This window comes from Delphinapterus leucas, chromosome 19 (assembly GCF_059928025.1).
Source record: "Delphinapterus leucas isolate spDelLeu-1000000601 "Yukka" chromosome 19, BTC_Dleu_Yukka2, whole genome shotgun sequence".
In the NCBI taxonomy this organism is placed as follows: Eukaryota; Metazoa; Chordata; class Mammalia; order Artiodactyla; family Monodontidae; genus Delphinapterus; species Delphinapterus leucas.
This window is the reverse complement of record NC_143147.1, coordinates 62370452-62396372: the sequence shown is the minus strand read 5'-3', so window position 1 is coordinate 62396372 and position 25921 is coordinate 62370452. Positions and strand designations below refer to the sequence as shown.

At 42.4% G+C, this 25921-nt stretch overlaps 1 protein-coding gene across 4 annotated transcripts; it reads left to right on the top strand.

Annotated features, from left to right (window-relative positions):
- The first annotated feature begins 146 nt into the window (after positions 1-146).
- Positions 147-24278, top strand: MFSD11 (major facilitator superfamily domain containing 11). Of its 4 annotated transcripts, XM_089901636.1 has the most exons (14): positions 147-574; positions 856-1026; positions 1537-1592; positions 3092-3199; positions 4117-4196; positions 4319-4415; positions 5467-5525; positions 6074-6218; positions 9888-10078; positions 15085-15150; positions 16643-16768; positions 21724-21898; positions 22616-22751; positions 23637-24278. In XM_089901636.1, the coding sequence occupies exons 2-14, from the start codon at positions 931-933 to the stop codon at positions 23799-23801; spliced, it is 1500 nt and encodes a 499-aa protein (XP_089757762.1). In that variant the 5' UTR covers positions 147-574; positions 856-930; the 3' UTR covers positions 23802-24278. The 4 variants fall into 4 exon arrangements, with proteins under 4 accessions (XP_089757762.1, XP_022445203.1, XP_089757761.1 ...); XM_022589495.3 differs by lacking the exon at positions 147-574 and having other exon boundaries at positions 582-1026; positions 9888-9928; XM_089901635.1 differs by lacking the exon at positions 147-574 and having other exon boundaries at positions 582-1026.
- Positions 24279-25921: the final 1643 nt, after the last annotated feature.

Here is a 25921-nt window from a genome sequence, read left to right as displayed (position 1 = left end):
TCTGATTGGCTCGTCTCGCCCCGCCCCGTAACGTCTCTGCCGCGCGCCCCGCCCTTGTCCGGCGCGCCTGCGCAGAGCCCCGCGGGCGGGTCGAAAAGCGCGCAGTCACTGCCGATGGGAGGGGGAGCGGGATTTACCGGCAGTTGGAAAGCCCGCGAAACGCTCCTTCCGGCTGCGAAGCGCGCTGTGACGGCAGGAAAGGGAGGTGCTCCCCTACTGGGCTCCGCCTTCTTTTCATGCCAATTTCTAAGCTCCACGCAGGTTTTCTGCTCGGACGTCGGCCCCGCCTCTGTCGGGGGGCGTACTCCTTCACCTTGCCTGTCTGTGTTTGCGGCCTCCTCAGACCGCGTCTCCAGGCCACCTTCTGCAATTCCTGTCTCCTTCGCTGCGTTCCGCTTTTTAGCAACCCCCCCCCCTTGCCAGAGCCCACGAGGTCGGCCCCGCTCCCCCAGAGCGGGTGAGGGAGCCCTAGCGCCGCGCTTGCATGTCCCGGGTCGCCCAGGACTACATTTCCCAGTAGGCCCAGCGGCCGGCGCCGCGGCTGCGGTCAGGTGACCGGGTCGCCTGACCTGCGGTGAGTCAGGGCAGGGAGGGCGGGGCCGTGCTGGCCGCTGCCACTGGCCCTTGGCCCTAATCCCCCTCTCGGGCCCCTTAAGTTGCAGCTACAACGTTCTTGGCGCTTCTCCGGGTGTTGGGCTCTTTCCTCGGATCGTGTCCTAGGAATGTCCTAACTATACCCGTGGGGAGAACTTCACCCTAAGCCCAGGATTCCACTCCAAGACCTGGAAGTTGACACCTTGGCTGCCCCGCTCCTGGATTTGCCTCCTCCTCTCACCATCTCATTTCTTCTCCCAGGATTGCAGTGGGTTCCCCCCGAGGAGAGCTGACTGCCCTCTGCTGCTGCCGACCTTTTGGCAGAGTTAAGCCAAAATGTCCCCGGAATCTAAAAAGCTTTTCAACATCATTATTTTAGGAATTGCCTTTATGTTTATGTTCACCGCCTTTCAAACTTGTGGAAATGTAGCGGTGAGTTGGAATTTGATCTTCTTCCTTTGAAGTGCTTATCATAATGCATTCCAAAAATGATAATCAACGTTATGTCTAATAATGCGCTTAAGTTGCACCTTTTACTTTGTCACCTAGGCTTCCTCGTTTTCCATGATTAGGTTTGATTTCATGTGGCAGACGTTTCTTGTTGGGGTCGTTTATTTCTCTTACTTGATTTGGGGTTTGTATGCTGACCCATTTATTTTATTTTTTATTTATGTTAAGGACTACATTAGTACTTGGAGAGTTGAGGGACTAAACCTAAGGCCTAGTTTCAGATGGTCTTCACCCTTCCCCACCCCGCCCCCACACGCCCCTCATTGGTTTGCCTTCTGTTCTGTACTCCATTCTCTTCTCTCGTGTTAGAATTTCAGTATTAAGTATTCGGCATCTTGAATTTTTACTTTATTCCAAGTATTTGGAGAGCGACTTTCTGGGGTGAGGGCAATTACAAAAGGCTTTCATTGATTAGTTTTATCTTCCATACAGCAAACTGTCATCAGGAGCTTAAATAGCACAGATTTTCACGGCAGTGGCTATACCAGGTATTGTACTGTATGATTGGTTTTACTCTGTATATCACAGATGTTGCTTAATTTCATCAAAATCACAGACAACGTATTGTAATTAGATTATTAGTGATTTTTTTTCTTTATCTAGACTATTTAGGAGAACATAATAGGATGAAGGTGATGAGTTTAGGTTTCATATAGAATTAGACACTGGGTTTGAAATACTGGCTTCAAAACTTAATTACTGCGATATCTTAGGAAGTTGCTTCTATGAGCCCAGTTTCCTTGCTCAGATCAATGCGTGTAAAGCGCTTGGCACAGTGGCTGGCATTTAATAAGCACTCAGGCATTGTCATAATTACATCTTCCGAATCCTAAACAGAGGATGTTTTATATGACTCTCGAAATATTTGGTCTTCCTGTTTTTGTGATTTCGTAATTATTAATATATTGTCATCAGGAGCTTTTAGCTTTTTGTTAAGGTGTTTAGTGCCAATTTTACAGGTGGAGAAAATGAAGTGAAAAGATCTTCATAAGTCACTAGTACGTTGTGGTTGAAGTTGGGAATGTAATACATACCTGTATGTAAACACTAACAGATTTCTTACTTTCTCTATCGTTAAATACTAGATTGCGGCCAACCCCTTACCCGCTTCCTCCCCAACTGTTCTTATTTGGTTCTGTGTTACCTAACCTAAATCTGACCTTATATATGATAATTGAGAGTAAAAGGATGCTAATGTCCATTTTTTGAAGTGATTAATAATAATACCACAATTTTTTGTAATGTTTTGTCTTCATGTATACTGTGAAGAACAAATGAAAGAACATTTGATATTTGAGAGATTCATAAAAGCCAAAGAATAATTTACTTGGATTTATAAATAGTGGCTTATAAATGACTCTTGAAATGATTTTAGTCACACTTTGCTACAAGACATATATACTGGGGCCAGGTCTACAGTAGCTGAATAATGTTCAAGTGAGACTGTCAGGTTGAGTTTAATAAATTCTGGTTTAAGCAAGTTTTAACTATGTGATTATTTATAGCAGTGAAATTTCATGCTGTTGCCAGGAGTTGTAGGCTAAATTTGTAGAGCAGATTGGTTGACTAGGGCCTCTGGAGTCAGATTACCAGGGATGGGATTCTGGCTCCACCACTGACCAGCTATCCAGCTGGACTTTTGACACGTTACTTACCCCTCTGTGTATCAGTTCTCTTTTCTATAAAATGAGGATAATGATACGTTTTTCATAGAGCTGTGTTAGCTGCTATTATAATTTACTGGTACATTAGAAACCATATTGTCTAAGGCAGACTGATTCAAAGAAACATTTGACAAGACTTCAGTGTTTGGTACAAGTGAAAACTTTAATATGACATTCAGTGTAAGGATATAATTGTAAATTCTGACTAAAGAATATGAGTGCTTATTGCAAAATAAACTATAGACTAAGTGGGTTTGAAAAAGTGATCTTTTGACCATCTTTCAAGAGTGTTGTTTTTTTCCTTTTGTGTGTCGTGTGTGCAGCATGGCAATTATTTATGGAGTATTCTCTGCTTCAAATTTGATTGCGCCATCAGTGGTTGCCATTGTAGGGCCTCAACTCTCTATGTTTGCTGGTGGTTTATTTTACAGGTGAGTCGTCCAATTTTCTTTCATTTAATGGGAACACCTTCAGCTTCTTTCAAGCACACAGTAAACTTTTAACAAGAACTTGCTGACTCGGATTGAATAGATTATAGGAAGTATTTTAGGGATTTGGTTCTCTCCTTGATGCTCAGGGATACCATTGTTTTAATGTGATGGAATTTGTGTATATTTGCTTTCATTTTACCACCAATAAAAATGGCATCCAAAAACCTTTTTCTATAAGAGTTGAAAAGAACTCATGAAGTAATCTTATTTTGTATCAAGTTGACTAATGGGAATTAAAACGAAATAACTGAACTTTTCTTCTGGGCTATAGAACTGCAGTCCCACTGTGTACTGAGCTGTTGGCGGAGGCCAATTGCAGACCTTTATTCAATGTCTCAGTTCACAAATTTGAAATAGTACGTTAAGAAATGGATAGGTCACATTTGTCCCCTTTTTGCCAGTACCAGAGAAGCCCTTTACAGGTTGAATTTTTTTCTTTTCTTTTTTTTTCTTTTTTTTGGCTGCGTTGGGTCTTCCTTGCTGCACGCAAACTTCCTCTAGTTGTGGCGAGCAGAGGCTACTCTTCATTGTGGTGCACGGGCTTCTCATCACGGTGGCTTCTCTTGTTGCGGAGCACGGGCTCTAGGCGTGCAGGCTTCAGTAGTTGCGGCGCATGGGCTCAGTAGCTGTGGCTTGCGGGCTTAGTTGCTCCGCGGCATGTGGGATCTTCCTGGACTAGGGCTTGAACCCGTGTCCCCTGCATTGGCAGGCAGATTCTTAACCACTGTGCCACCAGGGAAGTCCTACAGCCTGAATTTTAAAAGAAGAGATCCCTCAGAATTGATTCCTAGAAGGCATAATTGGCATTCTGTTTCAGGTATTGTTTGACTATAATACGTTGACCTGTTATATTTTAGCATGTACATTGCCGTTTTTATCCAGCCTTTCCCGTGGTCCTTCTACACAGCCTCTGTTTTCATTGGAATTGCAGCTGCTGGTAAGTATTTTGATGTTCATTTTCCCTATTTTCCAGGTCTTATCTAAGACTATTATTTATATGTTTAATATATAAAGCTAAATGATTTCATTCCCTTGACAAACTTTTGGTTTGAATTTTAGTACTTTGGACAGCACAAGGAAACTGCCTGACAATAAATTCAGATGAGCACACTATTGGGAGAAACAGTGGCATTTTCTGGGCACTCCTACAATCCAGGTAATAATTCTTATGGCTCAATCTTTCCTATAATTTTTTTTGTCACACCATTTTTTAGACCCTGGTTGTGTTGAAAACTCAGATCTTCTTGTTTCATGAGTTAAGTTCCTAGGTACATGTGATGGAGATTTAAAATTTTATGGGATTACTTAAAAATGCATGGACCTACCTCATTGGAATTTATGACTAGTAAATGGAAAATAATATTAACCATAATGTATTTAGCACCTGCTATACTTTAGGTACTACTGGGCTCTTGAATTTCAATAATCCTCACAACCCCCTGCGATAAGAAGGTATTAGCTCCATTCTACAGATGAGATAACAAAGGCTTAGTTAAAAGTTAACTGATCCAATCATCTGGATTCCAAAGGCCATGTCCTTCCCACCCAGCTATGCCACCTGGTAGCTGTTAACAATTAAATTTCTAAAGTGAGACTAACTCTATAACGATACAGCATATTATATATTTCCTAAGTAAAAAGCAACAACGGTCATTCTGTCATGGAATCTGTCCTGACGATTTACCCTCATGAATCCTAAACGCCTAAAATTTTGGCCATGATAAGTCTTAACAAATGCAGATGTTGTTTTAAGAGATTGTATATTCTGAAATTGGAGTGTAAGTGAATGATTTCTTCCCTAGGAAAATACTAAATAAAGTATCTCATTAGATGCAGATAACTAAATCATGGATTTTTTTTTTCACCGATTCTTTAAAATATAGGATTTTAGAGGAAGGGTAAACTTGTTTCCAAGGAGTCATTTCCAAAGCTTCAATAAGTCACATGTTTCACAGTGAGTCAGGTCTTTGGAGGACAGTCTGAATCAGGCTTCTCTCATGTGGAAGGAGACAGTTCCATCTGGCTCAGTTGAGTTTTTCAGAAAGAGGGTGAAGTTGATGTTTTAAATGACTTAGGGCGGGTAGATAACTTCTTTAATTATGTAGGCCTCTCTTTCTCTTCTTTTACAGGTAATGGAAAAATTATTTCAAAACCCATAAATACGAAAATAACTTCCCAATATCCTCTCCCTCCTTTTCTTCCCCCAGCTTGTTCTTTGGAAATCTCTACATATATTTTGCTTGGCAAGGGAAAACTCAAATATCAGGTTTGTCTAATTCACTGTGCTTCATTCACATAAGTTCAACGCAAAATAGCTGTTCCACGGGAATGCCCCATATTGCTTTGTTCACATTGTTCTAGTGAACCGTGGTACCCTAAGTCCTCTCAGATTTTAGCTTTTAGTCATCTTTTCCCTTGGATTATGTTATTATACTAAGACCACAGTTTATGACTGCACTTCAGGCAGCATCTCAAAGTGCGGGAGAAGGTTATGCTCTGTGTGAGGAGACGAGTCAGTTGTCAGAAGACTTTTTAATTCAGTTGTTTTGTCTGTTCCCTTCTTTGATTAAAAGAATAAGATTAAGTTCTTGTGCTGTTTTTCTTTTGGCTTATTAGTATTTCTCTGACTGAAAGACAAAGGGGGATGTATCCTATTTTTCTCCTTGTCGTAGGTTTTTACTGATGCAGTAAAGTAAGATTTAATGACAAAGTGTGTTGATGGTTATAAACAAGCACAGTACTGAACATAATGCTAACTCTGGAATTGTTTGTATGGCCAGTACTATCTACTTTCGTCTTTGTTTTTCTCCCTAGAGAGTGACCGAAGGACAGTGTTTATCGCCCTGACAGTGATTAGCCTTGTGGGGACAGTTCTCTTCTTTCTCATTCGGAAACCAGATTCCGAAAATGTCCTGGGAGAAGGTGAATCTTCTGATGACCAGGACCTGGATGTCAACGAGTAAGAAGTTGGAAACATTCCTTTCTATTTTAAACTATATTTTGAGTAGGTCTAGTCTAGGAATTACCGGCCTTTTATAGCCCTAACTGATAATCCAGTGCTGGGCAGACATGAGGGAAAAGTTTTAAAGCAAATAAGCAGAGAAAGAAGATAAAGGGGAGCTGCCAGGGAGGAGGAAGGGAAAGGAAGGTAGACAGAGGCGGGGAAGGTAGTGAAAAGGTTTGTGGGGGATTTAAGTCTAATCCCAGGTCACCAGCTGTGTGACCGTGGACAGTAGCAATGTTCCCCTGAGTTTCTCTAGGCCTCAGTTTCCTCATTCAATTCAGCAGACATTTCCTGTGTTTTAATGTGTGAGGATATAGGCTCATAAAGTTATATAGAAAACAGGGCTTCCCTGGTGGCACAGTGGTTAAGGGTCCGCCTGCCGATGCAGGGGACGCGGGTTCGTGCCCCGGTCCGGAAAGATCCCACATGCCGCGGAGCGGCTGGGCCCGTGAGCCATGGCCGCTGAGCCTGCGCGTCCGGAGCCTGTGCTCCGCAACGGGAGAGGCCACAGCAGTGAGAGGCCCGCGTACCGCAAAAAGAAAAAGAAAAAAAAAAAAAAAGTTATATAGCAAACAATCCTCAGTTACTGTTTCTTGGATCCAGCCCTAAAATTTTCCGATCATGTGGTACAAGTGAGTGGCAGGGCCGTCAGCAGTCATTACAGATGAGCTGTGGTTAACACCCATGCTCTGGATTTTTTTTTTTTTTTTTTTTTTTTTTGCGGCACGTGGGCCTCTCACTGCTGTGGCCTCTCCCGTGCGGAGCACAGGCTCCGGATGCGCAGGCTCAGCGGCCATGGCTCACGGGCCCAGCCGCTCTGCGGCATGTGGGATCTTCCCGGACCGGGGCACAAACCCGTGTCCCCTGCATCGGCAGGCGGACTCTTAACCACCGCGCCACCAGGGAAGCCCCATGCTCTGGATTTTGCAGTAACCTGTGCAGGTAGTTTTCCCCGATGTAGTCCCTACTGGGAAACAATTACACAGTCCTGTTTTTCTAAAAATTGTGAATTACCTTGAGCATATTTCTTTTCTTTTATTTCTTTTTTTTTTAACAAAACTTTTTGTTGTTGTTGTTGTTTTCTTTTGGCCGAGCTGCACGGCACACAGGATCTTAGTTCCCCGACCAGGGATGGAACCCACGCCCCGTGCAGGGGAAGCACAGAGTCTTAACCACTGGACCGCCAGGGAAGTCCCAACAAAAGTTTATTTTTAAATGTACAATAGGCTCCCAAACAACACTTCATTCTAGCTGTAGGTGGCAACAGATGTTATGACTGGGAAATCCAGATGGTTAAACAGGAATGGAATTAAGGACCATCATTGCCTCAGGCACAAAGAACAGCTTACTTTTGGCCATATTTCTTAATTCCACCTCTGGCCAGGGGCCCTCCTCTGAGGCCTCCTCTTTCTGTTTCTGCTTAAATGTCTCATCTTCTCCATCCTTGGGCTGCTTCAGGGGCTGCTTCTTGCCACATTCGAGGCAAGACATGGCTCCTTCCTCCCCTTCCCCAGACCCTGCCACCGGAAGCAGGGACCTATTTCAATTATAAGTAAAACTGTTTGAAACATCACAGATGATTTCTCTGCAGGTTATCATCTGGATTTGAAGAAAGGGGAATGAGAAATCTTTGCCACTCTTGTTTTGCTTTGTGAATTGATAAAATTATGAAGCTTGCCTTATAAGCATTTTACCTGTTGTTAAAAACTTTGCATCGAACTTTCTGTGCTGCCTTTTTAAAGCCCAAAAAGGGCATAAAATTCTCCAGTCATAGGATCATTAAGCATTCAAAACTTGCACCGTTCAGAGCAAAAAAGACATGTTTATATAAGTATACAAACATTTATGTGTATATGTACCACATACATATTTTTTTAAGCACAAACCAATGGATATTGGAGAAGGGGTCTGTGAAGATGAATGCCACAAATTCAACAAAAATTAAACACCCATTCATTCAGCAAATGTTAGGTGTTGGTGCTGTAAAGACAAATACAACCTGTCCCTGTTTTCAAGGAACTTTTCTGATAGACAGGGGATCATGTAACTGTCATAAGGTGCAATGCTGAGGGGTACCACTTAGCCTTTTTTTAGCATTCTCTGTTTCTGAATTGTCTTCCAAACTTGAAACTTGTGTCTTTATTCTGTAAATAGCACCATGTGCCAGCCATCTTCTAAAGGGGAGGGAAGGAGTAATGAACAAGACAGAATTCCCTGTTTTTATGTAACTTAATTGTAGAGGGGCTGGTAGACGATACCCTGTAAGAAAATAGCAGAGTAAGTGCTAGAAGGCAGTGAGAAAGGGGGAGGTGGTGGAGAGCTGGGAGGTGAGAAGGTGTGAAGATCTACTGATGGCCATTGCAGCAGATGCCAGGGGTGGAAAGGGGTGTGGTGGGCACCAGGAATGCCAGAGGCGCCTGGGCCTCTCACAGTGCAAGTAGGAGTGCACTGTGGGAGTAATGCAGCAGACAGAGGGTTGATTAAATAAGGATACAGCAGGGGTTTGGGTTTTCTTCTTGGTGTGCTTAGAAGCCGCTGAGGAAATAAGTAGGATCTGATTTTAAAGGATCCCACTTTGAATGATTTGCAGCTGATAGAAGCTGAGTTGATTATATTTTAATAGTCTATAGAGTACAAATCAGTTTCTACTTATTTGGGGCCTTGAGTGTGAAATAGTATAATCCACACCTGATCCTGTCCAAGTACTAGATGAGGGAACTGTCATTAAATGGCATTCACATAGTATTTGCTTCCAGGGAAGGCATGAGTTTTTATGGTGGGGGAAAAAGTTTTCCTGTTGGTTAGAAGATACTACCATTTTTGTGTTAGTAATTTATTTATTTAAGTCAACTAGATCTCCTTGAGGTTTGTTTTTTTGCTGTTCTTGTTATTTTCGGTTTGTTTGTTTGTAAATGATATCCTTTAAAGATCTAAGAGGAGTAGACTTGGCTGGTAGGGTAAGAAATGTAATTTCTTAAAAACTTTCTTACCCTAACCTTGTAAATAATTACACTTAAGTTACTTTATCTCAATTAATTCTCACAGGTAAGTGATAGTGTCCCTGTTTTATAAATGAGGAAATGAAAATTAGAGAAATGAAGTCACTTGTCTAAAACCACACGACTAATAAGTGGCAAAGCAGGCCTCAGCCTCAAAGCCCACGTTTTTAACCCATAGATGACATCGCACCCAACCCCCTACCGCCAATGATGGCGATGCTTTTCAAGAGTTCTAACACTGAAGAACCACAGAGTAGTTTTTACATAGTTGGAGTGGTGGAAGATTGAGCCCCTCACAAATTGTTTTTACAGTTTGGAAACAGCGTAGAGGAGATTTCTGTCCTGCCTGGAGTATCATTTGTGAAAAAGACATGCAGGACTCCGTGCCATAAATTTAATGTGAGGGAATCGTGCTCTACGGTGGCACTTTAACCACATCGTTCTCTGAAGCAAGGACCTGGGTCATGAAGGGACACCCTGGAGCAGGGAGCGTTGAGGCCACTGAAAGTGTTTGCCAGACCACGTAGAGGACAGAGCTTTTACAGATTTAAGTGAAAATGTGATAGTATTTTTGTTCTCTTTCTCCATTTTCAGGGGAAAAACTTTTTTCTTTTTATCTTTTCAGGTCTGCCCAGAACAATATGACAAAGGCAGTAGATGCATTTAGTAAGTATTTTCTGTGTCTGAAATGCAGGAACTGTTCAGGAACAACTTCAGCATTTGCCTTTCCCCCTTTCCCTGGTAACTTTGGATTGACGATACCCCAGTATTTTCATGCTTCCAGGTATGCCGCTCTGAAATATGCTAGTCTTCTCAGTAAGTATCTCTGTAACGTGGGGGATGTGAGGGATGGAGGGTAATTCCGTGCCCTACCTGAGCACGTGTGTGAGGGGGGCCTGAGGAGGAGGAGGCAGAGGGTTACGAGTTTACCCGAGGAAGAGAGGACATAGACCATTTCTTCGTGCATCGCGTGTCACTCCTCAGAGCAACGCAGGAGCTTGGGTGACCCAGTAGCGTGTAAGGCCAATCACGCTCATCTGTTGAGGGTTCTTCCTGACTAAACCTCTCGATGTGCTTTATGTTGTTTTGTTCTCACGACAGTTCTGTGAGTATCATATAACACACACGTATTATTATCTCCATTTTATAGAAGAGAAAACTGAGGCTTAGAGAAATCGTTTACCCAGGGTCAAACAGGGCATTCCTTTCTTGTTATCAGAGGCCTAGAAAGCCACGTTGGCTTCTTTGGTGAACATGGAGTCAGGCAGAGGGAGGCTGATGGCCTTCAGGCTTATGGGATGGTTCGTCCAGCCTTGGGGAGGCTTGATGCAGCCTCTCTGCTCTATTACTGAACCCCTCTCTGGATGTCTCTTGATATTAACCAGTTTCAGGTTGTCATTCCTAGGCAGTTGTACAAACTTTGCCTCAACTCCTCTGTAAAATGAGACACTAACACAGTTAGGGCCTCATGCCTTTTATCACGGAGCTGGTTGGTTACTTGGTGTAGGGTTCAGTAGTAATAAGAAACTGGGCTGTCAGGTTTGAATGGGGAGAAAGAAGGCAGCGGCCAAAAAAGACAAGACATATGAGGTGCTATAGGGCAAGAAAGTTTAAATTTAGGTGACGATTCCTGGCAGCTAGGGAGCAATGTGACGTTATGAGGCGGCAAGGAAGCCGAAGGCAAAGAGAGAAAGGAAAAAGAATGTCCAAGCTTTTCTGTCTGTGAGCCGGTGGTTCATTTATTATTTAATCGTGACTTTCCTTCAGTTGGTGCCATAGTAGGTATTGTACAGAAAGGGTTCTTGCTTATCTAGAAGGCACTTAATTCCTCAGTTGAATGTATATGTGTAATGCGATTCTAGAAAATTTCAATAAAATTTTCTTAAATTTATTTTTTGGTCCTGATGAAAGGTTCCTAAAGTTCACCTGGAAGAGTAAACGTCTGTCAATAGCCAATATAATTTTTAAAAAGAACTTTCCCTAATAAATATCAAAACCTGTTATGAATCCATTTGAAAACATTGGAATACAAAGAGCAGTGAAACTGAAGTCTAGACCCACAATGGAATTCGGAATACAGTAAAGTAGTCTTAGAAAAGCAAGGCCAGACAGCTGACTGCATGGGAAAAAATGGAGTCTTACACTAACATTCCAGGTAGATTAAATGTAAAAATGAAGCCATAATAGTAACCGGAAGAAATTAATTTGGTAGAGGAAAGCCTTTCACGCAGGTCTGTCAAACGGGGAAAAGAATGCTCTTTGGGGGACTTCCCTGGTGGCGCAGTGGTTAAGAATGCTCCTGTGAATGCAGGGGACACGGGTTCGAGCCCTGGTCCAGGAAGATCCCACATGCCACGGGAGCAACTAAGCTCATGCGCCACAACTACTGAGCCTGTGCTCTAGAGCCCGTGAGCCACAACTATTGAAGCTTGCACGCCTTGAGCCCATGCTCTGCAACAAGAGAAGCCACCGCAATGAGAAGCCTGCGCACCACAACGAAGAGTAGACCTCGCTCGCCACAACTAGAGAAAGCCCACGCACAGCAACGAAGACCCAATGCAGCCAAAGAGAAATAAATTAATAAATAAATAAAATTTAAAAATAATATTAAATTAAAAAAAAAAAGAATGCTCTTTGGTTACCTAAAATATAAAGTTTCAGTCTCTCAAAATCTAATGAGTTAAAATGGCAGGGAAAATATTTACAGTATATGATAGTTATGAACCAATAAGAAAAGCATAAACACTCCAGTAGAAAATATTTATTTTATAAACAAAGGAGAATTATTATAAGCTAAGTATAAGAAATGCAAATTAAGTTTTCTGTCAAATTTCAAAAGATAAAAAATAATTCTCAGTATATGGGGCATAGGTACATGCGTAAGACCACAATGCTAAAAATATACACTTGTATTACTTTCTGTGATTTGTCAGTAAGTATCAAAAGCCTTAAAAATGTTTATACCTTTACCCCAGCAATTCCACTAATAGGATTATCCTCAGGAAATAATTAAGAATTTTGCCCAAGATTTAACTACTGTTTATATTAGTGAGAAATGGAAATAATTTAAATATTCAGCTACAAGCCATCTATCCAACAGATTACTGTAGCCATTAAAATGATCACTACGAATATTAGAAAATGTTTGTTATGTGAAAATAAATTATAAAATAGTATAAATAGTGGAATTTCTTTTTAATAAAAAAAAGCATAGAGAAAGTCTGGGAAGAGACCCATTAAGGTGTCAGATTATTTTCCTTAATAGAATAACTTTATTGAGATGTGGTTCATAGTAGTGTACAGTTCACCCATTGAAAGTGTATAATTCAGTGGTGTTTAGTATATTCACAGGGTTGTGCAACGGTCACCACAATCAATAACCTATTCAGGGAGTTCCCTGGTGGTCTAGTGGTTAGGATTTGGTGCTTTCACTGCCATTGCCCAGGTTCAGCCCCTGTGCGTGTGGCCAAAATTAAGTTAAAAAAAAAAAAATTATTTTGGCCACGCCATGCTGCTCATGGGATCTTAGTTCCCCGACTTTGGGTTGATTTTTCATTTTCTTGATGGTATCTTTTGAATCACAGAAGTTTTAAATTTTTGATGAAGTCTGATTTAGCTATTTTATCTTTTGTTGTGTGTGCTTTTGGTGTCCTAGAAGGCTTTGCCTAACTCCAGGTCACAAAGATTTACTCCTGTATTTTTTTCTAAGACTTTTATAGTTTTAGCTTTTACATTTTGGTCTGTGATCCATTTTGAGTTAATTTTTTGTTTGTTTTGTTTTGTTTGTTTTTGCGGTACGCGGGCCTCTCACTGCTGTGGCCTCTCCCGTTGCGGAGCACAGGCTGTGGACACGCAGGCTCAGCGGCCATGGCTCACGGGCCCAGCCGCTCTGCGGCATGTGGGATCTTCCCAGACCGGGGCACGAACCCGTGTCCCCTGCATCGGCAGGCGGCCTCTCAACCACTGCGCCACCAGGGAAGCCCCATTTTGAGTTAATTTTTATGGATGTTGGGATGTAGGAGTCCAGCTTCATTCTTTTGCACGTGGAGATCAGTTGTCTTAGCACCCTTTGCTGGAAAGACTATTCTTTCTCCCATTGAATTGTGTTGGCACCCTTGTTGAAAATCAATTGACTGTGAATGTAAGAGTTTATTTCTAGATCTATGTCTGTCCTTATGCCAGTACAATGCTGTGTTGGTTATTGTAAATTCTGAAATTGGAAAGCATGAATTTTCAGCTTTGTTCTTTTTCAGGATTGTTTTGGCTATTATTGGTCCCTTGAATTTGCATATGAATTTTAGGATCAGTTTGTTGGTTTCTGCAAATAGATTATATTGGTTTTTTTTTTTTGATAAACAATTTTTTAGAGAAGTTTTAGGTTCACAGCAAAATTGAGAAGAAGATACAGAGATTTCCCATATATGCCCTGCCCTCACCCGCACATAACCTTCCCCATTATCATTGTCCCTCACCATAGTGGTACATTTATTACAATCAGTGGACCTACAGTGACACATCATTATCACCTAGAGTCCATAGATTACATACATTAGGGTTCAGTCTTGGTGTTGTACATTTTATGGGTTTGGACAAACGTATAATGACGTGAATTCACCATTATAGGATCATACTAAATTATGTTTTAAAATTTCTTTTCGTTACCTAAATCTTCTGATTAGTCAAAAGCAGATATGCTTTGCTAATGTAATGTTTTTAATTAAAAATATTTTTAAACTTTGTTGATCATGTATTTTTTTTCTGGAAGTATGTGAAAATGATTGGTGAAAATATCTTATTGCTTTTAGTTTCACTTTATTTTCGTGAAATTGAAGAAGAAAAAAAAAACTATCTTCTTTTGTATATGGAGAAATTCAGGACAGAGTGTTTGTGATTTATGTGAGTTTCCTAGTCATCCGTTGAATAGGAACTAAAATCTGGATCCTCAGGCCAAGGATGAGCTGTAGGGGCCACGCCACCACCTCCAGGGCTGAACTGAGGCCTGAGCACTCCTGCTGCAGAGCTGGCCGCACCAAATAATGTCTCTGTGAGACTGGAGAGCTTTCATTTATTTCCAGGCTGGTTCTGATTTGGGGTGGATTTTGGTTTCGTTTCCCCCGCCACCTTTTTAAAAAATCTGGATCTGCTATTAGTAGGATCCTAGATAAGTGGCCTTAAATTATGAAATGTGAGCAGGTTCAAAAAAGTTAAAATGTGCAGTTTTTAGAAATGCATTTTCCATTGCAGATTTCAACTAAGTTGAACAACATAAAAATAAACATTAAGGGGATCAGAAGCAAATAGGCAGAACTGAAGTTTCAGTCCTCAGATCCAGAGAGAGAATCTCAGGAAGTGGCATCCCAGCTTCTGATGGTCAAAGAGCTCCGCTGCTGATTCTGACCTAGAGTCCAGTGTTAAAGCTGCCCTGTGACAGTTCCTTAGGGAAGTCAGCACTTTGCCAACTGCTGACTCTCTTAATAGCCTAGCCTTTAATCAAGTCTGTTGGAATATTCTGTTGTTTTGTTTGGTTCTATTTCTTTTCTCTGTTTCATGTTTTGTTTGTTTTCATGAGAGCTGGAGAATGTGTTAGAGAAAGCACAACTCTAGACTATATTTACACAGTTGAAATCAACATTTTTTTTATAGGGCAGATTTAGTTCATACCTTAACCATTTTAATCTGAATCATTAACCTCTGTCCCAATGTATTTGTTTATTGGCATTATTGACAAGAGGTGTTTTGGTTGAATGAATGTTTTATAAGTTTTGTTTGATTGATTAGAATGTAGTTAAGTACTCCTAAATTTCTTTTTTCCTTTTTTATAGAAAAGTCTCTTAAGTTATGTGTCACCAAGGAGATGCTCCTTCTTAGCATTACAACTGCTTATACAGGTAATGGGATTAATTATGGTTTTGGTTTTCTGTGGCTGCATAATTACAGTAAGGGTTGAAAACAGCAACTGTGTTACTTTCTCACAATTCTGTGCATTGACTGGTCTCAGCTAAATGGTTTTTCTGATGGTCTCGGGGTCTCTTGTGGCTGCTGTTAAAGGATGGCTGAGGCTAAAACTTCCAAGGAAGTTTCATTTGCATGTCTGAAGGGGTCTGATGCTAGCTGGGTCTCAGATTTCTCCTTGTGTCTCAGCCAGCTATGTGACCCCCTCCCACATTGGTGAAAGCAAATAATAGGGCCAGCCCAAATTCAGTGTGGGAGGATTCTGCACAAGAGTTTGAAAATTGGGAGGCCTGGTTCATCCCAACCAGTGATTTTAGGGCAAAATAGAACACTACAGAAAATAATCATGAGTAAATATGTGTAACTTGGCGTGAATTAAGATAATTTTTAATGAAATGGAATGAGTTCTATGGCTTATAGTGATAATGTGATGTGATAATAGGTGGAATACTCTTAGGTCTTAAGGAAATCAGTTTCCTTGTAAAAATTGCTCTAATGTGTCAATTATTACTTTTGCCGTTACAGTTGACCCTTGAACAGTGAAGGGATGGATTAGGGGTGCTGACCTCCCCCGCAGTTAAAATCTTCATATAACTTTAGTCCGCCCTTTGTGTCCGTGCTTCCTTATCTGCTGACTGAACCAGCTGTGGATCCTGTAGTCTATATGGACCCACACAGTTCAAACCCGTGTTGTCCAAGGTTCAACTGTATGTGCCTCATCGGTATAAACGTCTTATTTTTAGGTCAAACAGAATAAATATTAAACATCCTCAAAATTCAGTTAAGGTTTTGTAGTGTTAAGGAATCAGGTCTTCTACTCATTTGCTCTAATTTTCTACCCGAATTTTTGGAATTTCTTTTCCTAGGACAGTGTGTTTAATGAAAACTTTTGACTTTAAGCAAAAGTGGATAGTAGGTATTGGTCTTACAAATGTATATCCCTTTTCCCTTGGGAAGCTATTAATAAGGATAATGAGCACTTTAGTTTCACTGTTACAAGTTTATGTTAATTATGTTCTCTGTTCATCCCCTGTCTGCGCACAGAGTGACCATTTTTAACATAAGGGTGTCTTCGCTTATTTGAGTTGTATGCTTTTATCTGAAATATGTGACAAGTGCCATCTTGTGGCTAATTCCATGTCATCAGTTAGGTCACGTAAAATTATGCTGTGCTTGGGGAGTAACATTTCAGCCTGTGTGGATTTTGTTTTATGCGTGTATAGCTCAAATACTACTAGTCATGAAGAAAAACCTGGAAAGGGAGACTGTGCATTTTTTTCAATACTAAATCCAGTGCTTCCCAATCCATGGTTGGTTGAATCTGAGGCTGCAGAGTCTTGGATATGGAGGGCTGACTATGGGACTTGAGCATCTATGGATTTTTATACCTAGGGACAACTGTAATTTAAATTTCACTTTTTTCTGAAGGTCTGGAATTGACTTTCTTCTCTGGTGTATATGGAACCTGTATCGGCGCTATAAATAAATTTGGAACAGAAGAGAAAAGCCTCATTGGACTTTCTGGCATTTTCATTGGCATTGGAGAAATTTTAGGTTGGTTTAAAAAAAAAAGTTTTTGCACTAAATCAGTTTGTTATAGAAATTTTAAATGTACTTCACCTCTCTATCCTTGAATTTCTGTTTCCTTGCTTTTATACAAATGGGTATGTCTTTGTTTGTGTTATCACTGTTCTAAAACTAAATTACAAAACATTTGCCAAATAATTCAAGACAAAACCATAAGTAAGAAAACATATGGTCTCTCCCAGCTTTTCCTCTTAAAATACTTAGGGAAGGTGTATTAGAATTCCTGAATTTTTTTAAATTTATTTTTTAGTGTGTTAGTTTCTGCTTTATAGCAGAGTGAATCAGCTATACACATATCCCCATATCTCCTCCCTCTTGTGTCTCTCTCCCACCCTCCCTATCCCACCCCTCTAGGTGGTCACAAAGCACTGAGCTGATCTCCCTGTGCTATGCGGCTGCTTCCCACTAGCTATCTGTTTTACATTTGGTAGTGTATGTATGTCCATGCCACTCTCTCACTTTGTCCCAGCTTACCCTTCCCACTCCCCATGTCCTCAAGTCCATTCTCTACATCTGCATCTTTAGAATTCCTGAATTTCTTATTCTCTGAATCTCTGACACCAGTTGGATATGCGACAATACAGTTCAATTCTGACACTCCTGGAGTTAGCATCGGACTCCACAGGTTCAAGGGTGTAGTCCTGCAAGACCAGCCTCACTTGAGACATCAGTCGTTAAGTCCTGGGTCCCAGGCTATCTTCCCTTCTGTCCAGCTTGGCTACACATTCAAGGGTTCCCACCACACCCCTGGAAAATGCTATACTTACTGTTAAAGTTTATTATAAAGGATGCAAATGAACAGCCGGATAAAGAGGTACATAGGGCAAAGTCCAGAAGGGCCCCTAGTGTAGGAAGCTCTGTCCTGATGGAGGCTGGGTGTGGCACCCTCCCATCATGTGGATGCAGTCATCACCAGGAAGCTCTCCCAAACCTGTTTTTTTTTTTTTTTTTTTTTGCGGTACGCAGGCCTCTCACTGTTGTGGCCCCTCCCGTTGCGGAGCACAGGCTCCGGATGCGCAGGCTCAGCGGCCATGGCTCACGGGCCCAGCCGCTCCGCGGCATGCGGGATCTTCCCGGACCGGGGCACGAACCTGTGTCCCCTGCATCGGCAGGCAGACTCTCAACCACCACGCCACCAGGGAGGCCCCCAAACCTGTTTTGTAGGGATTTAGGGAGATCTCATTATGTCACATGGTTGATTAAATCATCCACCATTGGTGATTAGACTCAGTTTCTACCCCCTCTCCCCTCCCCTGAGATTGGGGGGTGGGGCTGAAAGTTCCAACCCTCTAATCAAGGCTGGGTCCTTCTGACAACCAGCCCCCATCCTGACTATCTAGGGCCACCTCCAGACCCCCTCAAGGATCACCTCATCATCATAAACTCTGGTGTCATTGGAAGGAATTAGTTAAGATAACTAGAGACATTCCTTTCACTGAGAAATTCCTAGGGTTTTAAGAGCTCCATGCCGGAAAGTGGAGAGGAGAAGAGGACAGGGCAAAGACCAAATCTCTTTTTATTATACCACCAGGTATTCCTTATTCAGCAATGATCCGTTCAATACTTGCAGTATATTGGGTGTTGTGTCACGTATGAGGAACTTACCAATTCAACACATATTTGTTGTGAATCCATTGTATGAACAAAACATGGAGCTTATATTCTTGGGGAAGAACACAGGCAGTAAAAAACATTGGAAACTTAGAATGTCAGACAGTGATAAGCACTATGGAGAAAGCAGACTTTGGTGTATTTTTGTTCCCTAGTTCAGCAGTCCCCAAACTTTTTGATACCAAGAACAGTTTCATGGAAGACAGTTTTTCCATGGATGGGGGCGGGGGGCATGGTTTCGGGATAACTTAAGCACATTACAGTTACTGTGCACTTTATTTCTATTATTATTACATTGTAATATATAATGAAATAATTATACAACTCACCATAATGCAGAATCAGTGGGAGCCCTGAGCTTGTTTTCCTGCAACTCGATGGTCCCGTTGGGGGCGATGGGAGACAGTGGCACCTGACATGCGTTGCTTATGTCCAGTCTACTCCATAAGATGCAGCTTAGTTGTCACGTGGCACTCACTGATAGGGTTTTTTTTTTTTTTTTCAGCAATTGATATTGTCATATTTTTGGAGTTTAGCAATCCTAATAGGTGTGCTGGGATATGATTTTAATTTGTAATTCCCTAATAGTATATGATATTTTTGTATGATTTTTACTATCTGTACATCTTTTTTGGCCAGGTGTCTTGTTCAAATCCTAACCCATTATTTATTTATTTATTTATTTTTGGCTGTGTTTGGTCTTCGTTTCTATGCATGGGCTTTCTCTAGTTGCGGCAAGCAGGGGCCACTCTTCATCGCGGTGCGCGGGCCTCTCACTGTCGCGGCCTCTCTTGTTGCGGAGCACAAGCTCCAGACGTGCAGGCTCAGTAGTTGTGGCTCATGGGCCTACTTGCTCCGCGGCATGTGGGATCTTCCCAGACCAGGGCTCGAACCTGTGTCCCCTGCATTGGTAGGTGGATTCTTAACCACTGTGCCACCAGGGAAGCCCCACTGATAGGGTTTTGATATGAGTCTTCAAGCAACTGGTTTATTATGGTCTCTGTGCAGACAAACCTCTCTGCTAATGATAACCTGTATTTGCAGCCACTCCCCAGCGCTAGCATCACCGCCTCAGCTCCCCCTCAGATCATCAGGCATTAGATTCTCAAAAGGAGCGTGCAACCCAGATCCCTCGAATGCACGGTTCACAGTAGGGCTCATGCTCCTATGAGAATCTAATGCTGCTGCTGACCTGACAAGAGGCGGAGCTCAGGCAGTAATGCGAGCTATGGGGAGCGGCTGTAAATACAGAAGAAGCGGCTGGCCTGCTGCTCCCCTCCCGCTGTGGGGCCCGGTTCCTAGCAGGGCACCGGTACCCCTCCCCTAATTTATTGCCAACACCTGGTACGTGTGTGTGTGTGTGTGTGTGTGTGTAAACATGTTAATACAGTTACAGTAATTGTTTTAATGCCTTTGCTCATTCTAACATCTGCAACAGCTCTGGGGTAGTGTTTTTTTCTTTACAACTTTATCGAGACATAATTCACATGACGTGTAGTTCACCCATTTAAAGTATACAGGTCAGTGATTTTTAGTATATTCACAGGGTTGTACCGCCATCACTGTAATCTAATTATAGAACACTGTCATCACCCTTCTCCAGGAAACTGCTAATCTACTTTATAGATTTGTTTATTCTGGACATCTTGTGTAAATGGAATCATACAATATATATAGTCTCTTGTGTCCGGCTTCTTTCACTTAGCACAATGTTTTCAAGATTTTCCCATGGTGTAGCATGTATCAGTACTTCATTTCTTTTTCTTTCTTTATTTTTTACTTCATTCCTTTTTATTACCAAATAATATTTAGTTGTATGGATCTACTACATTTTATTTATCTATTTATCATGTCACAGACATCTGGGTTGTTTTTGCTTTTTTTTTTTTTTTTTTTTTTGCGGTACGCGGGCCTCTCACTGTTGCGCCCTCTCCCGTTGCGGAGCACAGGCTCCGGACGCGCAGGCTCAGCGGCCATGGCTCACGGGCCCAGCCGCTCCGTGGCATGTGGGATCTTCCCGGACCAGGGCACGAACTCGCGTCCCCTGCATCGGCAGGCAGACTCTCAACCGCTGCGCCACCAGGGAAGCCCTGTTTTCGCTTTTTGGCCATTATGAATAATGCTGCTGTGAACGTTGGTGTATACTTTTTGTGTGAGCTTATGTTTTCGTTTCTCTTGCATGTAAACCCAGCACTAGAATTGCTGGGTTGTGTGCTAACTCTGTATGTTTGACTGATCTGTCTGCTTACGATGGGTCCTGTTTTCCTGTCTCTTTGCATGCCTGGTAGTGTTGTGGATACGAGCCATCGTGAACTGTACCTTGTTGGGTGCAGATGTTCTTTATATTCCTGTTAGCGTTCTTGAGCTTTGTTCTTGGATGCGGTTCATTTACTTGGAAACAGTGTGATTTTTTTTTAGGTCTTGCTTTTAAAATTTGTTGGATGGGATCAGAGCACTGCTCAGACTAGGGCTAATTATCCCTCACCCCTGATGGAAGACCCTTCTGTGTACACCCAGTGCCCGTGAATAATAAGATTTCCAGCCTGGCTGGTGGGACCAGGCACTCTTCCCTGCCCAGGGCAGGGCACTAATACCGCTAATCCTCTTGGAAGTTTCTTTCCAGGCCTCTGCTAATTTACACACATCCTGTGCTGATCAGCTGCCCTTTCTTATACTCTGTCTTGGGGACTCAGGCACCTTGTCTCCCCAGACTCTCAGCTCTGTCTCCTCAACTCAGAGAGGCTACGGGCCTCCACCTGCCTTCCCTCCTCTTCTCCCTCTCCCTCCCTGCAGCCCACAGCCTCTCAGTCAGCTGGGGCAGGTGTGGGCCTCACCTCATTTGTTTCCTGACTCTCAAAGATCACTGCCCTTTGTCGCGTCTTCAAAACCATTGTGTCATATTTCTGGTACTTTTTTTTGGCGTGTGGGGGAGTGGGTCACCTGTGTGCATTTTGTGATCTGTTTTGTCTTGTTTATTTTTAGTCCATTTGCGCAGCCGTGGCATTTTTCTACGGTAACTACCTTCTCCTTCGTTGGCAGCTCCTGGTCATGGTGATGTTTGGGTTTTTTGGAACTGTTTCCTTCTTCACTGTGGAGTGGGAAGCTGCTGCCATTGTAGCCCGGGGTTCTGTTAATAACTCTGTTTCAACAGTTATTTCTTATTTTCTATATTTGTGCCTTCTTTGTTTCTTTCTTTTTTGATTAAATTAGCTATTGTTTTGTCCGTTTAATTTATTTTTTCAAAGAACTAAGATTTTGATACATTAACTTGGCCTTGGGTTTTTCTGTTCTCTACTTCATTGATTTTATAGGTGGAAGCCTCTTTGGCCTGCTGAGCAAGAATAATCGTTTTGGTAGGAATCCAGTTGTGCTGTTGGGCATCCTGGTGCATTTTATAGCTTTTTATTTAATATTTCTCAACATGCCGGGGGATGCCCCTATTGCTCCTGTTGAAGGAACTGATAGCAGTGCTTACATCAAACCCAGGTACAGTGACTCTCCTTTTTCTAGTAATTTAAGGAAGGGTGGGAGGTAGAGGATGGCTAGGAATTTAGAATGGAGCAGTTAATCCTTTTCTGCAAGTCTGTTATCTTTATAAGGTCATCTGTCCAGTGTTAATGAAGCCAGAATGAGTTTAAATAGGAATCCATAGAGAATCCCAAGTTATTTTTCTAATTGCTGGTTTTAACCTTTCTCCCCACTAAATCTTTTTCTTGATCTGTGAAGGAGCACATAAGTATCTGATTTGAACTTTATATCTCTGCCTTTCAACCAGTGAAATCTCTAGAAATTTGGGCCCCAAGGAAGAGCAATGAGGAGCAAGGGGTGATCTGCCATCTGAGCCGGCCACCCCGTTCTCTCACAGTGTCCACAGGAGCTTTGAGGGTGTCATTTTCTTGCACTCAACTCTCAAAGTCATTGTAGATGTGAGTGTTTATGTCTAGATCCACAGTCCAAGAGCAGCTCTGCCCCAAACAGTGTTTGCTTCCCCAATAGTTAGTAGACCAGAGTTTGCTAGACTGCGAAGGTGAGGGCGTTTGAGCATAAATTCTGACTTTGTAAATTCCAGTATTTATTCATACTTGTTTCATAGTGTTTAAAACTTGAAAGTAAAATGCTTTTGTGGGTGAGTTGTTTCTACATTTCAATCAACTCTAACAAATATTGTTAATGCTCACTCTAAATTAATTTTGTTTTATTCAGCAAAGAAGTTGCCATCTTCTGCAGCTTCCTGTTGGGTCTTGGAGACAGCTGCTTCAATACCCAGCTGCTTAGCATTCTAGGTTTTCTCTATTCTGAAGACAGTGCACCAGCTTTTGCAGTCTTTAAATTTGTGCAGGTAAAACCTCTTCTTCAGATTGTGTTTAAAGCAGGGTCTATTTTTTATAGCGCTTTAACTTTGTTTTCTTAATATTTCTTAAATGAAAGTCAAGGACAACCTTTAAAAGGATTTGTGGGACTTCCCTGGAGGTCCAGTGGTTAAGACTCTGCACTTCCGATGCAGGGGGCGCAGGTTTGATCCCTGGTCAAGGAACTAAGGTCCCACGTGCTGCGTGGCACGGCCAAAAATAAAAAATAAAATAAAATAAATAATAGGGCTTGCCCGGTGGCGCAGTGGTTGAGAGTCCACCTGCCGATGCAGGGGACGCAGGTTTGTGCCCCGGTCTGGGAGGATCCCACATGCCACGGAGCGGCTGGGCCCGTGGGCCATGGCTGCTGAGCCTGCGCGTCCGGAGCTTGTGCTCCGCAACGGGGAGAGGCCACAACAGTGAGAGGCCCGCGTACCGCAAAAAAAAAAAAAAAAAAGGATTTGTGATTAGAGTTAGGAAGCAATGAGTAGTGTGCTCTTTTTTGACCCGTCACTTGTATAAGAGATTTTATGTTGTGGTCTCTCTGTGGCTCAGACTTCCTTAGATACCAGAACTCATAGTATACACATATAACAGGAGTGTTTCACACTGTTCATGCACATTATTTTATAACTCCTGGTTTTTACAAAATACTATTTTAAACAATAGCTTACTTGATTGTTCCCAGCTCTCAGCCGGAGTTTGTGGTGCATGTTTGTGAGCTAGTGACAAAGGAAGTGCCATCTAGATGCAGAAAGAGCAGGGAGCAGTGCAAGGCACAGGAAGCCTTGGGTCAGAGAGCGGTGGGGCTCTTTGTGGAGCGGCTGGGTCACCTGTGTGCATTTTGTGATCTGTTTTGTCTTGTTTATTTTTAGTCCATTTGCGCAGCCGTGGCATTTTTCTACAGTAACTACCTTCTCCTTCATTGGCAACTCCTGGTCATGGTGATGTTTGGGTTTTTTGGAACTGTTTCCTTCTTCACTGTGGAGTGGGAAGCTGCTGCCATTGTAGCCCGGGGCTCTGACTACCGAAGTATTTGATGAAGGGTGCCCACGAGAGGAGGCTGCCTCTTCAGACAGCTCGGCTGGGCGGTAGGGCCCGGTGGAGGAGGCCCGCTCTCATCTTCACAGTACATTGGAGGATGTTTAGGATGGAAAATCAGAGATTGAAGACTGCTAAACCTGCCGGAGTTGGTATTCAAGTTTACAGATGTTAGTTGTTTAAAACCAGTGGAATGAGGGAGACTTGTACTGTTGATTATGATTGTTCAAAGATGTTGTTTTTTCAGTTCATCTGTCTCGCGTTCCTTTTGATCATGTTATAAACGTGTAGGTGTTTTCTTCTCCCCCTGTTCTCTTTGAACGATCATGCTTTGATTGAAACTACTAGGCCATATGTCATATAAAGACTCCTGCTGGGTATGGCGTATGTGTTACTATGTAATAAGAGGGAGCATATGCCACCCCACACGTGTCTGGGAATGACATTTAAATAAATCCTGTGATGCTGAAATGGAATCTTTGAAAAGATTTGCACATTCTTTCTCTTTAAATGTTTTTGTTTGATAAAGTTTTCTTACCTTGTAGTTCATAGCAAGGGAGGGGGGCGCTAATCAAGTATTATGAAATGAGGTAAAAGTTGTCTTAAGTTTTAAAAACAGGAATCTAACATTTGTAAATGAACAAAAACACATTTACTGGGGAAGGATTTTGCTAGTAATTTTCCTGGAGGATGCAATGCATTAAAAAAAAAACAAACCCCAAAACATGTAGTGAGGTCTAAGCTATGGTGGCAGGCTGCCGTCACTTATATATCTTCTTACAGCAGACACCATTCCATAAGCGTGTCTGGGAGTGGAATGTAACTATCTGGGGAGATGTTTAAATGGAAATGTTAACTTTTTTTTTTTTTTTTTTTGCTGTATGCGGGCCTCTCACTGCCGTGGCCTCTCCCATTGCGGAGCACAGGCTCCGGACGCGCAGGCTCAGCGGCCATGGCTCACGGGCCCAGCCGCTCTGCGGCATGTGGGATCTTCCCGGACCGGGGCACGAACCCAACCCGTGTCCCCTGCATCGGCAGGCGGACTCTCAACCACCGCGCCACCAGGGAAGCCCGGAAATGTTAACTTTAATCCATAAGAGCTTAAAACAATTATTTTAATTGAGGTATAGTTCAGACACCATAAAATTCACCATTGTAAAGTATACAATTTAGTGTTTTTTTAGTACATTCACAAGGTTGTACAACTGTCACCATTATCTTTTTTTTTTTTTTTTTTTTTTTTTTTTTTTTTGTGGTACGCGGGCCTCTCACCGTTGTGGCCTCTCCCGTCGCGGAGCACAGGCTCCAGACGCGCAGGCTCAGCGGCCACGGCTCACGGGCCCAGCCGCTCCGTGGCATGTGGGATCTTCCCAGACCGGGGCAGGAACCCACGTCCCCTGCATCGGCAGGCGGACTCTCAACCACTGCGCCACCAGGGAAGCCCCTGTCACCATTATCTTTTCCGAACATTTTCATTATCCCAAAAAGAAGCCCCGTGCCTGTTAGTAGTCACTCCCCGTTCTCTGGCCTGGCACTGCCAGTTACTCATCTACTTTCTATCTCTGTGGATTTGCCTATCCTAGACATTTCATGTAAATGGGAAAGCTCACTTTTGAAAGTCATGCTTAACTGTACAAATGAAGACTTTTATGGCAAAGTAAATTTAACCAAGAAGACAGACAATATTTTGTTTTCCATTGTTTTTAAAAACCAGCTTAGAAATTTTATGGAGTGTGATGTTCAGACTTGATGGCAGTTGCAGGGAGTCGGAAAGCTCTGTAGTTAGCTGGAACCCTCAGAGAAATTTCATTTGTATGCAACACTAAACTCTTTTGCCTCAAGTTGTAAAGTTTTGGTTTTCTTTCTTGAAGTTGAGATAAACTCAGTTGTTAGTTGATTTTATATAAATAATTTGTAAATGCTATTTCAGAATTAATAACAAATGATTTTATTATCTCCTTAAGCACATCATTGTTTACCCAGGTGTGTTAGTTTTCTATCACCACCATATGACAGATCACCCCAGAACTTAGCCACTTAAAACAGCGCCTGTGTATTTTCTCACAGTTTCTGTGGGTCTGGAATCTGGGCGGGGCTGAGCCACGTCCTCCAGCTCAGG

Bases quoted from the DNA above. Each gene is read 5' to 3' on its own strand.
- MFSD11 (XM_089901636.1), top strand. From the start codon at position 931: ATGTCCCCGGAATCTAAAAAGCTTTTCAACATCATTATTTTAGGAATT. The intron at 4,416-5,466 runs GTAATAATTCTT...TTCTTCCCCCAG, and splicing joins TGGGCACTCCTACAATCCAG to CTTGTTCTTTGGAAATCTCT. The intron at 10,079-15,084 runs GTAAGTATCTCT...CCTTTTTTATAG, and splicing joins GAAATATGCTAGTCTTCTCA to AAAAGTCTCTTAAGTTATGT.